General features: G+C 35.6%; 1 protein-coding gene across 8 annotated transcripts in view; it reads left to right on the top strand.

Moving 5' to 3' along the window:
* The window catches only part of Myo6 (myosin VI), a 160,455-nt gene extending 149,222 nt beyond the window's left edge, over positions 1-11,233 (top strand). For 5 of the 8 annotated variants that reach the window (XM_013141780.3, XM_063226919.1, XM_063226921.1 and 2 more), the window contains 5 exons: positions 1,880-1,983; positions 2,954-3,085; positions 5,733-5,759; positions 8,376-8,594; positions 9,106-11,233. In XM_013141780.3, the coding sequence (XP_012997234.1) occupies positions 1,880-1,983; positions 2,954-3,085; positions 5,733-5,759; positions 8,376-8,594; positions 9,106-9,305 (682 nt within the window). In that variant the 3' untranslated portion in view covers positions 9,306-11,233. The remainder of the gene's footprint in view (positions 1-1,879; positions 1,984-2,953; positions 3,086-5,732; positions 5,760-8,375; positions 8,595-9,105) is intronic. The other 3 variants (XM_063226918.1, XM_063226920.1, XM_063226923.1) reach the window with 1 other exon arrangement.
* Positions 11,234-12,331: the final 1,098 nt, after the last annotated feature.

Genomic DNA, 12,331 nt, shown 5'->3' on the forward strand with positions numbered 1-12,331 from the left:
GTATATTATGTAAATCAACTTTCTCTTTCAAGAAAAAGATAAAGCAGCAACAAAACCTGTAATTTTCAGCTGTTGTCCTAGAAAAGACTCCTGGAAGAGGGGGAAAAAAGAAAAAAACTTTTTTTGGTCAGTTAATTGAATGGCAGTTTAAGATACAGAAAAGAAAAAAAGTATTTGAATAGATGTTGAAGCATGCTTTATCTTTAAGAGTAACAGAGCTTTCTGACACACAGCTGGCTCTTTTGAACAAAGCAATTCAGAATAAAAGCTACATGGAAAATTGCCAGTCACACAGCTTATGAAAACTATAGATTATGCAGTAAACGTAAACCAAATTTTAATCATAGAAAACACCGAAGTGCTAACTAGCCAGACATTATTGTTTAGTCTTATATGTAATGAACAGTTATGTCAAATGGAAGTACTGTATGCAGTATGAAATATGCTATTTTTATTCTCTAAAATTAAAGCACACATAAGCTTTCAAAGAGGCAAAGATTCCTTATTTGCTTCATTTTGTGCTTAGTATTGAAAGTAATTTCCATTGCTTTAGGAAGATTTAGATCTGAATTTAGTTTTTCTGTAACAATAGTCATCTTAAATAATCTGTATATTGACTTTGCCAGGATTGATGTAATATTTCTGAATATAAAGTTATAAAAATTATATTTATTTCCAAGTAGTGTATTTCCCTTTATTAGGAAGAAAATATTTTTGAAGTAGTTGGTGGAGGAGGAGATTGCCCTCGTGTCTTATCTGAGAAGCAGTGTTTTATTTCTTCAGTACTTGTTTTAATATTTGTGTCTCCTCTTATATTGAAATCTGATGTGCTTATTAAACTCTGTGTGTTACATTGAGCTTAAAAATCTTGACGCTTGATCCTAAGTCTCTGTCATGTGCAAAGTATAATCTTACACTGAAAAATAATGTTCATTATTACAAAGAAGAAACTGTTAACATATTTTTTGGTGAATGATCTCAAAGAGTGCATGAAACCCCAGTCTGCTGCCGAGTAACCCAGCTATGGCCAGTTGAACGTGATGATCCCTGCAGATGTTTATCTTCCTCTTTCTTCATCCAGATACTTCTTCTACACAGGGAGAGACAGACGGCATGTTTGACCCTCTGAGTCACTCTTGAGAACCTACCTCTTCTATACATACTAGTGGTCATATTGTGACTTATTAAGGAGCAGGATGCAGTTGTCTGCTTCTTTGTTCTTCTGTGTGTCTCTTGACTCCAGGGGGTCCTGTGGCTTGTCCTATGGGCTCTGGTGCCATCGTTGCCTGAACCCCTTTGTGGGTGCACCCTGTGAACAGCCTGATGTGCAGGAGGTTCCAGGCCAGTAGTGTGAGTGTGCTGTGGCCATCCTGTGTCTCTGCAGGCAATTGCGCTGTGAGCCCCAATGGATCATAGATAAGCCATTGCAGGGCATACTGCCCATGGTTTTTCCTATCTGCTGAGGATTTTTCTCTTGATTTTGAAAAATATATATAAGGGTATTTTTAAGCTTTAAATGTTTGTATTTAAACATTAAAACATGGTGAAGTCCATGACACGGTTGACATAAAACCTAATGTGTTCATCAATTGGCACACTGGAAAGTTTCAGCTTACCTAAGCATCTTTTAGTATACTTTTTTTGTGTGGTAGTGCTAGGGACGCTCAGGGCCTTGTGCCCTACCACTAAGCCCTTGTACTAAGTGTGCTGTACCACTAAGCCCTCAGCCCTTGTACCATCCTTAATTGCATCTGTCAAGACTTACGTTTTTCTAGTAATTATTCCCAGTTCTCAAAGTTACTTACACTTTCTTGCTTCTGTAGTCAGGGTTTCACTCGTGTTTCCAGTTTCAATATGCGAAACTATGTAATAATTACAGAGGCCCCGCTGTGCAAGCCACCAAGGCCGCTGCTGGTACTAAGAAACACGATCTTAGCAAATGGAAATATGCAGAACTCCGTGACACCATCAACACGTCTTGTGGTAAGTGTATGGAGGGAAATGAAAGACAGGAAGGACCATACTGATTTTTTCTCTTCTTTTTTTGGCTATGCTGTTCTGACGATTAAACCAGAGCTTCACGAATGCCAGATGAGATGTCACTGCTGAGTTGTACCCCTAGCTCAGGGTCCATACTGATCAGTAATAAAATAAATACCTAGATGGGAGTGACATGTATGTTTTAAGCCACTTTTGTTTCCTTGAAATGAAGAAACAATTTGTTCACAAAGCCAAAAGAAAGACATACTTATTAAAATTAAATGCATTTTGCTTATTCTTTACCAAGATCAGAGAAGAGGAGTTAATAAAGACTGGACCGAGCCACAGTTGTGACTGTCTTCCTTATAATATTCGTAATAGTTTAATAACTATTTTATTTGAATCTTTTGACCTGTGTAACAAATAGCAATGCAGTCATTCCCTTTTAAAGCTGTTTTTCTTTCAACAGAACAGTTGTGTAGAAGTGTATGTAGGCAATGCCATAGTTATATTCTTATTGAAATCACAGTGTTGGAATGCAGGATGCTGATCAGGAACAAAAGCATCATAAATGTAATTTCTCACTGTGTTCTCTTTCCTCCTCACTGTGTATGCCTGTCTAATTATAAACAGCAACCACAAAAAGAATATGAGAGTCTGACTTCTATTAGGGTACAGTGACTTTTTATTCTATTGTTAACCTTCCTGATTCTTCATATTTAGAAGACTTGTTTAGTTCAGAGTTCTTGTGTGGAACAAATGATATGATAGTTATAATGTTTAAAAAAATTCCCTGTAAATATAAAAGATAATTTTATGAAGTACTCCTCTTTATAAGTAACTTGATTTTGTACTATTCAGCTAAAAGCAAAAACTTCATATATATTTATACCACAGAATAATTACATTAGATGAATAAATTAGGATGTTAATTCTTTTTTTGCGTGTGTGTCTCTTTCTGTGTCATCAATAGATATTGAGCTTCTGGCAGCTTGCAGAGAAGAATTTCATAGGAGGCTAAAAGTGTATCATGCTTGGAAATCTAAGAACAAGAAGAGAAACACTGAAACAGAGCAACGTGCTCCAAAGTCTGTTACTGATTATGGTAAAAACAAATCTGTACTTTTGAATGTTCCAAAGTATATGTATTTAAATATATGTAACTCTGCACAAGATATTTGGGTAAAATGTTCAATATAAATTATCTGTGTTGAAGGCTGTAATCTGCTGAACCTGATAGAACCATGATGACCTGTCTTTTATAGTGTATTTCTATTAAATGTGTTTTTAGTCTTACTTGTTAATATATATTGAATGTACTTGTTGAATATATATTGAATGTACATATTTTTGCCTATAATGAGGCTGTACAGTAATCCTGTAAGTCCGTGGTGTTACTTACACACACACACACACACACACACACACACACACACACACACACAGGTAATACATGTGAAAATGTAAAGATTACTATGATTTTTTTACTTACATGTGAAATGAGTTTTACCTAAGCAAATGAGTATACTTGCCAAAAGGATATTGTTTAATTTTTCCTTCATTTTGAGTTTATTTTTGTGTAGCATTTTAGAATATGTCCCTTTTTATTTGTAGGTGTAAGTGCCTCTGACTCCCCAGAGTGGCATTACAGCCTGGAACAGAGGAGTTATTTCAAGGGCTCTCCGTTTATGCTCTCAGCCTCTGTTCAGAAGGGTTCACTGCAAGCATTACTTTATAACAGTGTGAAAATACTGGAGTGAGAAATATTACCTTGGTTGAGACCACAGTTTTGCATGGCCCATGATCTGAGTTTTAAACTGGGATATTGTTACGCAGGAGGCCAAGTGTTTGAAATTGGAAATAGAGTAGACTGATATAACATAGTAAAAGTGGCACAAGCTCCAACATTAACGTAGAATACCTGTCGTATATGATCTTTAAATGAGTAACTGAAATTTTATTTGTTCAACTTGCTGTTTTTATACTGTCATAATTTACTAATTTAATTCCATTTAACAACAAGGTGGCAGCGATTTAAGATCTTTTATTAAATGACATTTTCTCAATACTTGATAGTATAGCTTACTAATAGTGTAGGACCCAAGGTCATTAGAAAATAAGCATTTGGCTGTATTTTGCTATTGTCACAATCTTCCAAATGAACGAAAGCTTAAGTGAACTTAATTAAATTGTAGAATGTCAATGTTTTTCTAAGTTGTTGCAGAGAGTGGATTTGGGGCAATACCATTTTTAATGAGTAAGATTTTGGTGGCAGTGATTGGTCAAGAGGTGGCCTTAGGCAGTGTGTAACCCTCAGGAGCAGCTGGTAGAGAACACAGTTGGAAGCTTACTAAACACTGTGATCCGCACCGTCTTTTTCTGTTTAATTTTTCCCCCTGTACATTGAAGATGACTGGATGAATCCTTTACCTGTTCATTGTGTGTGTACTAAGTATCTGCCATAAGTTACCTTTGTTTTGTAAAAACCAAAAAACCAAAAAAATCAAAAAGTTGTGGCTATTCTTTTAAATATGATCTTTTTAGCAGTAAATATAATTAGTATCTTTAACCTGACAAACTTTCATTGTGCTGTATCTGAAAATGTAGCCATCTGTGTGATCGCACTTCTTAAAATCAATAGACACTTGTATTGGACATACAGATTTTGAACATGCATGTAGTCCATGTATTTTTAAGCCAGCCTTTGATGCCTGTACATCTAATTTTGCCCCAGAAGGTACAGATAGTATGTGGCTCATTTAATTGATACAAGTACAGTTTCCTTTAATAATTTAGCAAGGGGCAATGAAAGAGTAGATAGGAAAATTTTCTGAGTCACATTCAAGTGTTCGTATAAATGTAGGAGTTTGATGTGAACACTCCATATTTAGCTGGCCTTCAGATTATATCATTGATGAGCCAGGATAAAAATCTTAATTTCTGTATATTTGCTTAACTTTGATTTTTTGTATTTTTTTCTTATATAAAATTTAGTTTGATACAGAAACATAGCTAAAAAGAAAAGCAGTGGGCATCTAGATGCTCACTAGCTCACTTAAGAAAATTCTGTATTTAGGCAATATCTAATGGGCAGCTAAGCACCCTGTAAAAGAAATTGTAGTCTAATGTTTAGAAGGATTAGAATTCATTTTTTGAGAAGGTATTGTAAAATAAAAATGTAACCTGATGGTATTGATGATAACAGTTCCTGAGGCAGTAGTCGTGGCAAATTCTGGTGATAAGGACAACCCAGACCATTCTTGGAGCCCTGAAGTAGCTCACATCTCATTTACTGCAGAAAGAGATTTTCAGAAGTAGTATATGGAGCAATGGCAAACTACTCAATAAATGTTTATCGTATTTAATTGCCTATAGCAATGATTTTAGAAGTAATTTTTGTTTCCAGACTGCAAGCATATGAAAAAGTTGAAAGAGATACTGTGTCTACTATCACTGTGTCCCAAAATTACAAATTAAGTATAATTTTCATAGTTTGGTTCTCTTCACATGTGCGTCATACATGGTTTCCTAAAACACGGATCAAAGCAGCCCCCCCCTCCTTTTTTTTTTTTTTTTTTTTTACCAAATTAGAAAGCAATACTTACTTGTAGGTAATTCTGAGAATATTTGACTCTTGACTAGGATATTTACTTCGTAGTCACCACCTCAATTGATGGGATGGCTTTATGAGTAGAAAATGCTGAAAAACAACTTTGGCATTTTTGTCTTCAATATAAAATATTTGTTCACAGATTTTGCACCATTTTTGAACAATTCACGTAAGTCAATGGGTGGTAACTCATGAGCTAACTGGAAATGGGTTAAATACTTTATAAAGTACTAACTTCTGTTAAACATTGTTTTGCTACAATTTTAAGTGGAATTGTAGTACATTAAATTGGCTTATCTGTATGAAGATATATTTTAGCTTGAATGATGCTTTTATTTGGATCAATCCAAATTATATATTTAGAACAAAATCTAAATTCTGTTGTTTTTTTAAGATTCCTTTTAAAAATAACTAGTATTTTATACTGTGAGTGTACACAATTCTTATTGTAGCAAGACTCTCTTCTGTTAATGCAGCAGCTGATCCTGAGAACAAAGTCTAACTTTTAGGTGTTGGTTTCAGACACTTTATTTTCAAATAGTGATGGTGTCCGTGTTTAGCCAAAATAATTGAGTTTTGTATGTTAGTACGGAAACTTCTAATATAGAGAAGAGGAGATTATTTTGTTACTTTTGTGGCTTTATATGAGACACATTCTTTTGTAATTTGGAAGCTTTTAGTAACTTCAGTATTCAGTAAATTTCATCTGGAATCAGTTGAGCAGGAATGATTTGATATAGTGTCATATACTATACACTAGCCAATTTGTTTGGCCATCTTTTTTTGTGTGTGTTTTTGAGACAGAGTTTCACTGTACAGTTCAGGCTGGCCTTTGAGCTCCCTTTATAGCCCAGGCTGGCCTCGAACTCACAGCTTTCTCCTGCCTCTGCCTCCAGAGTGCTGGGATTAGAGGCGTGTGCCACCATGCCTGGCTTTTTAAAATACGTCTGATAATATATAAAGCTACGTTTGAAACAAATTTTGTATCCTTAAAAGATAATACAATTAGATGTGAAAGAAAGTTGGTTAGGTAAGTTTCAAGCTTTTTTTTTTTTTTTTTTGGTACTGGGGATTGAACTCACAACTTTGTGTTTGCCAGTCAGGTGCTTGTGCCACTGAGCTAAATCCCCAGCTAGTTTCAAGCCTTTAAGATCTGTATTTTTGAAGTTTTCCAGATAGATACTAGTTTCTAGTCTTCCTTATTGTTTCCATTCTTCCTTTAGGAGACAAACCTATTAGAGACTTTGGTTTTTAAATTTTATTGAGTAACAGAATAAATATACCGAGTAACAGTAGACCATTATTTTAAAAGGAAAAATAGGCTAATTAATGCATGACTATCAGTATTATAGTTACTGTCCAATCAGCTGTTAAATTCTAGTTCTTAAGATGGAGAAAAATTTTTAAAAATCCTCTTTGAAGGTTTTAATATTGAGTACTTTTTATAAAAGTTTTTTTTAAAAACTTGCAGTGTTATCTCTGAGCTGTATATAGCTTTAGGGAAACAGAAACAAAAGAATAAATAAATACATCTCTCTTAATATGCTGAAGGTGATGCGGGTTTTTAAAATCACTAACCAAACTGGCTTCTTGTACTTTCTTAGGCATATGTGGCTTTGCTTGGTTGTTGTTGCTTTCTCTGATTTGCAAAGTAGTAAATTCAACTGCTACATCCCTTTTGCTCTTTCTAGGTGTAAAAAGTAGAGTAAAAGTATTTTCATTCTTTCAGTATTTATAATTTCTTACAAAAGCCACGTGGCTATTCTTGTATCCTATCTGAAAGCTATTATATAACTTTTCAAAGACATACTTTATTTCCATCCTGAGATTCTTGGAACTGCAGTAAATGATTGGTGTGTTTTTACAGTTGTGTGTAGAAAGTATATTAAACATGTTTACCAAAATTATGCTACTAAAGATGTAAAATCATTGCTCCAGGGGAGTGTTTACTTTTGCAGATAAAACAAAAGCCCAATTTTTCAGTAATGAAAATTGAGCAAAGAATAAAAGAGTGCTGTGAGTAGAATGCTTAGCATTGAAAGAGGGACTTTTCTTTCCTGCTGGCTCAAAGAGTATTAGACTCTTTCCTCTTACTTCAGTGGATTTTATTCCAAAAGAACTCTGATTTTGAGATAAGTAAACATGTTTGAGAGAAAGTTCATGCTTACTGTTTCAGATTTTATTTGGTCAAGAGTTTGTCTGTTACTCATATCTGTGTTATCTTGGCCACTTAAAATCCCCAAATCTATTAGTAAGAGAGAAGAATTTTATATGACTTATTGTTGTGGTAATTGTGATTATAACAGATTTTTAAAATTCTTATTTAAGTTTGTTTTATTGTAAATAGTCCAATAAAAATCACTTTGCAACTTTCATTTGAAATCTTTGGAGGAAAAATACAAATCTAGTAAATAATACTAATTTGCATTCCTTTTGTGCAGGTTTATTTCAGGTTATTGGTAACAGTCCTTTGTGGGGGTATGGTGGTTTGGTTTCTATAGGTGATGATGATGGTGTGTGTGTGCTTGTGCGTGTGCGTGTGCGTGTGTGTGTGTGTGTGTGTGTGTGTGGTGTATGCCATGAATGCTAAGGAACATCTTTAAGAAAAGACTGAGACACTTCTAAGAAACCATACTCTGAATTGTATTCCTTTATAGCAGTAACTTTATTACCGGGAACCTCCTTCTGTCTTTCGGGAGGTGTTCTTGTGCATTCTAGGGTTAAAAGGATATTTTCCTTTCCCTTGAGCCACAGCTGTAACTAACATTCCTCTTCTATATAATAGCTCAGCAGAACCCGGCCGTTCAGCTTCCTGCCAGGCAGCAGGAGATTGAAATGAACCGGCAGCAGCGATTCTTCCGAATCCCATTCATCCGCCCTGCTGACCAGTACAAAGATCCCCAGAGTAAGAAGAAAGGCTGGTGGTATGCCCACTTCGATGGGCCCTGGATCGCCCGGCAAATGGAGCTCCACCCTGACAAGCCACCCATCCTTCTTGTGGCCGGTGTGTATTTTGCAGGAGAAAATGTGTGAAACAAAAAGGCTTTAAAACCCTTTGAATGATACATTCTGATGCTGAATGTAATAATTAACTGAATTTCAGTGTTGGATGATGGTGTTCTGCTATTAGGTCACATGTCAGCTGAGGGTTAACTGATTTGTAATGCAAAATTGCTCAGATTATACCATTGTAGAGCACACTGAAACTTGTCTGTATCTTAAGAAACTACATTAATGATTATTTATAGTTGTTGCTTTGTAATAGCTTGAGGACATGTATCATTTTTGTTAGTCTGATGACTTTTTGATAAACTATGGTGTTCATCAATTTTGAAAGGGTCTTTAGTGGGGACAGATTTGTTTCCTGGTGAAATTATTAAGCACATTTCCATCATAGAGAAAAAAAAAGTCTTAAAAAGATCTCAGGTTTGTGAGAGTTGATAGATACTCCTGGAATAAAGCTCAAGAAATCATTCCAGAACGAGAAGGTAATTTTCGGTGTCTGCTGTGTACAGGTAAAGATGACATGGAGATGTGTGAGCTGAACCTGGAAGAGACAGGCCTCACTCGGAAGCGTGGTGCTGAGATTTTGCCAAGGCAGTTTGAAGAGATCTGGGAACGCTGTGGAGGCATCCAGTACCTTCAGAGTGCAATCGAGAGCAGGCAGGCGCGGCCCACCTACGCGACTGCCATGCTGCAAAGCCTGCTCAAGTAGCTGCTGCCGACAGACTGACTGCTCTCCTGGGCGGCTGGGCTTGGGTGCAATGGGAAGGCGGTGTGTACTGGAGGGGTGGCCCTGCCTTGCTCGTGTTAGGATTGCTTAAGCAAAGTGAACAGATTTTACTAATCATGGCCTTTCATTAATTTGTTTAAAGTTAATTAAGGTTGGAGTGATTTGGGGACCTAAAAATTACTTTTCTTTGTCCAGTTGTAACTCTGAATCCCCTCATTATTCCAGTGCTTGTCGGGCTTGGACAAATTTCTTCTGTCATTCTTTGCCAACAGACTGCCTTAAGTCCATCATGATTGCTTTCAGGGAAAAGAGAACTCTACAGATACTTCAAAAGACACAATACCTTGTAACTGGAGTAATGAAACAGTAGCTTAAATTTTTTCTAAGAATTAAGGCACTTAAAATGACCAAGGCACTGATGTTTGAAAAACATCCCAAAAGCTATGTAGTTTCTCTACTACTTCAGAAATTCTTAGATACTTCCATCAACAATGGGAATTCTGATTTTTCCCCCTTCTCCTTTGCAGTGTATCTTTAGGTTGGGGAAGCAGTTCTTATTAATTTCTAGAATTCTAGAAAGAACCTTAATTTATTCAGTATGTTCAGTGATGAAGGAAGTACTTGAGGGTCCAGCACTGATTTGGTTTTCTGTTCTATCAAACTCTGTGCTGTCATCAGAATTTTTTAAAAATATATTTCATGGGCAAGTAAAGGAAATTCAGACTGTTTAGATATTTAAAAGTTTTGGAATAAATTTAATTTCATTTAGGAAGTGAAACAGTTTAGATGGCTTAACTGGATTAAATTCAGATACTTTTAGCTTCATCTCATTTGTGCTTTTTTGTATGAGAATCTTGTCCAAGTTGTTTCGTGTATTTTAAGCTGGTGTTTGTTTCAAATATCTTTTTAATTCCTGGTGTCTTTGGCCTTCTGTGATTTTGGAAAGTATAGAGCTGTTTTGTAAGCTTTATAATTTGGAAGCCCTTTTACTTAGTAATTGCTTATTTCATGTAACAGGTAATTTTTTAAAAAAGTTTTCTTTGTGTGCTGTTAGTCTTGGTAAAATGTCAGCAGTTTCAAACCTAATATTTATGACTTTCATATTAAGAATTTTGAGACAAAAGTCCATCAGGGAGTTATACTGACATAATCCTAAAGAGTCTTGTTTGTATTGTAGAATAAAATTATTCTCTGCACCCTTTTTTTCTGATTTTTAAGTACTCTTAACATTTCAAATGAAGTTTCAGTGATTTTTTTTTCCCCCTTAGAAATGTACCTCAGTTAGGAAAATATTTCCCAGCTGACTAAGTTAATGTTTGGGAGCTACAGATATTGTTTTCAGAATTGTTCCTCTCGTAATAATGTCATACTATAGAAATACTTATTTATTATCATACTGTACAAATGATTGTCTTGTGCAAAGGATGTCCAGGGGCCCTGTCTTTGCTAATAGCTGAGAATCTGGATGTGATCACTGTTTAGTGGGTGTTTTACCACTCGGACTTACCCAGCCTTGGGTCATTTGGTGATTGGGGCAGAAAGTGTAGTTACTGAAATAAATGACCTGTTCACTTTCTCCTATTTTTTTTTTTTTACCTTTAATTAGTGTTTTTATTTGTGTAGGGTAGTGAGTGGTATGCTTTATTTCTTAACCAGTAATAAGTAAAGTCCTTGAAAAAAAATGTAGTAACCAAATTGATTTTTAATGACTTGTCCTTTTAGTACCATTTTCAAAAGTTGTTTTATGTCTATCCTAGGTACATGAAAAACTAGATGAAAAATTAAAAAGATAAAGTATATAATGAAAAAACTTAATGTTTTGTGATATTTGTAAGAAATGTAGCAAAAGATTGTTACAAGTCTTTTTAGTTTTTGACTCTGATAGTTAATAAAATTATAATTAATCGTAAGCCATTTTGTTTCTAATTATGTCATGCAACTGACCTCGAAGTTATCTATTTAAAATAGTCTCCTGAGTTCGTTTTGCTGCCAGGAGAACTGCCCTGGTTCAGATAGACTTGAGGTAACCTATATACAGCAGATGTGCACTGACATCGAAAACGCTTTGTGGGGGAAACTTAGGGTGCTGATAGCCTTGTGGGGGAAATAGCGGAAATGATGGTCACAAGCGAATCTATAAATACCAGGTGAAAACTGTAAGAATCAAAAATTAATTAGCTTATATTTTAATTAGCCATTTTAATTGAGACTTAAAAGTTTAAGCCCATGCACTGTGTGTAAAGAACTAATCTTGTAGTGCTGGTCTCACCAGCCTTAACACTTGTCCTTCCATTGTGGATGGCGTGCATAAAAAGTATTAAAGGGAGGGTACCAGAGATTTTCACATTAATTTCAGTTATGGCGTAACCCCTAATTCATCAGGCCATCTGATATATGTGTGTGAGATACGAGCTCTCACTGGAATAGGGAATTTCTTCAGTCAGCATGTGCTTAAGAACAGAGCTTTCTCCGCTTTAAAGTTGGGGAGGCTCTTGCTTCTCCGAAGGTTAAATGACTAAGAAGCAAGGTCGTGAATGGGCAGACACAAAGGAGTATTACTGCTCTTGTTAGGCCTCTATTTTGACTTTTTTAGGTGGTTCTCTTTCCAGTATCTTTGTGAACCCTTTTGTTTTACAAGCAACCAAGAATAGATATTACAGAGAGAAGTGATGGTGATTGTGAAAGTTCAGACAGGAGAAGCCCTCAGGCAAGAATAATAATGCATATTATTTGTAGTGCTTTATTGAGTATGTTTGTGTGCACATGTACATGCGAACAGTTGTGTGTGTGTGTGTGTGTGTGTTCCCAGGGATCAAACCCAGGGCCTTACATATGATAGGCAAGTAGTCTACCATACAGCCACATCTCTAGCCACATCTCCCTAATCCGGTATTTTCGAAAGATATTTTCATTCACAGGTTACTACTATGGTTCTCAGGGGATTCAAATTGTAGATCTTGGTTTCTTATTTATAGTGTAAGAATGGTTGGATCATTAGAATATTTGCT

This window comes from Cavia porcellus, unplaced genomic scaffold (genome assembly GCF_034190915.1).
Source record: "Cavia porcellus strain 051 isolate PalLab524CR breed Dunkin Hartley unplaced genomic scaffold, mCavPor4.1 scaffold_16, whole genome shotgun sequence".
NCBI classification, from domain to species: Eukaryota; Metazoa; Chordata; class Mammalia; order Rodentia; family Caviidae; genus Cavia; species Cavia porcellus.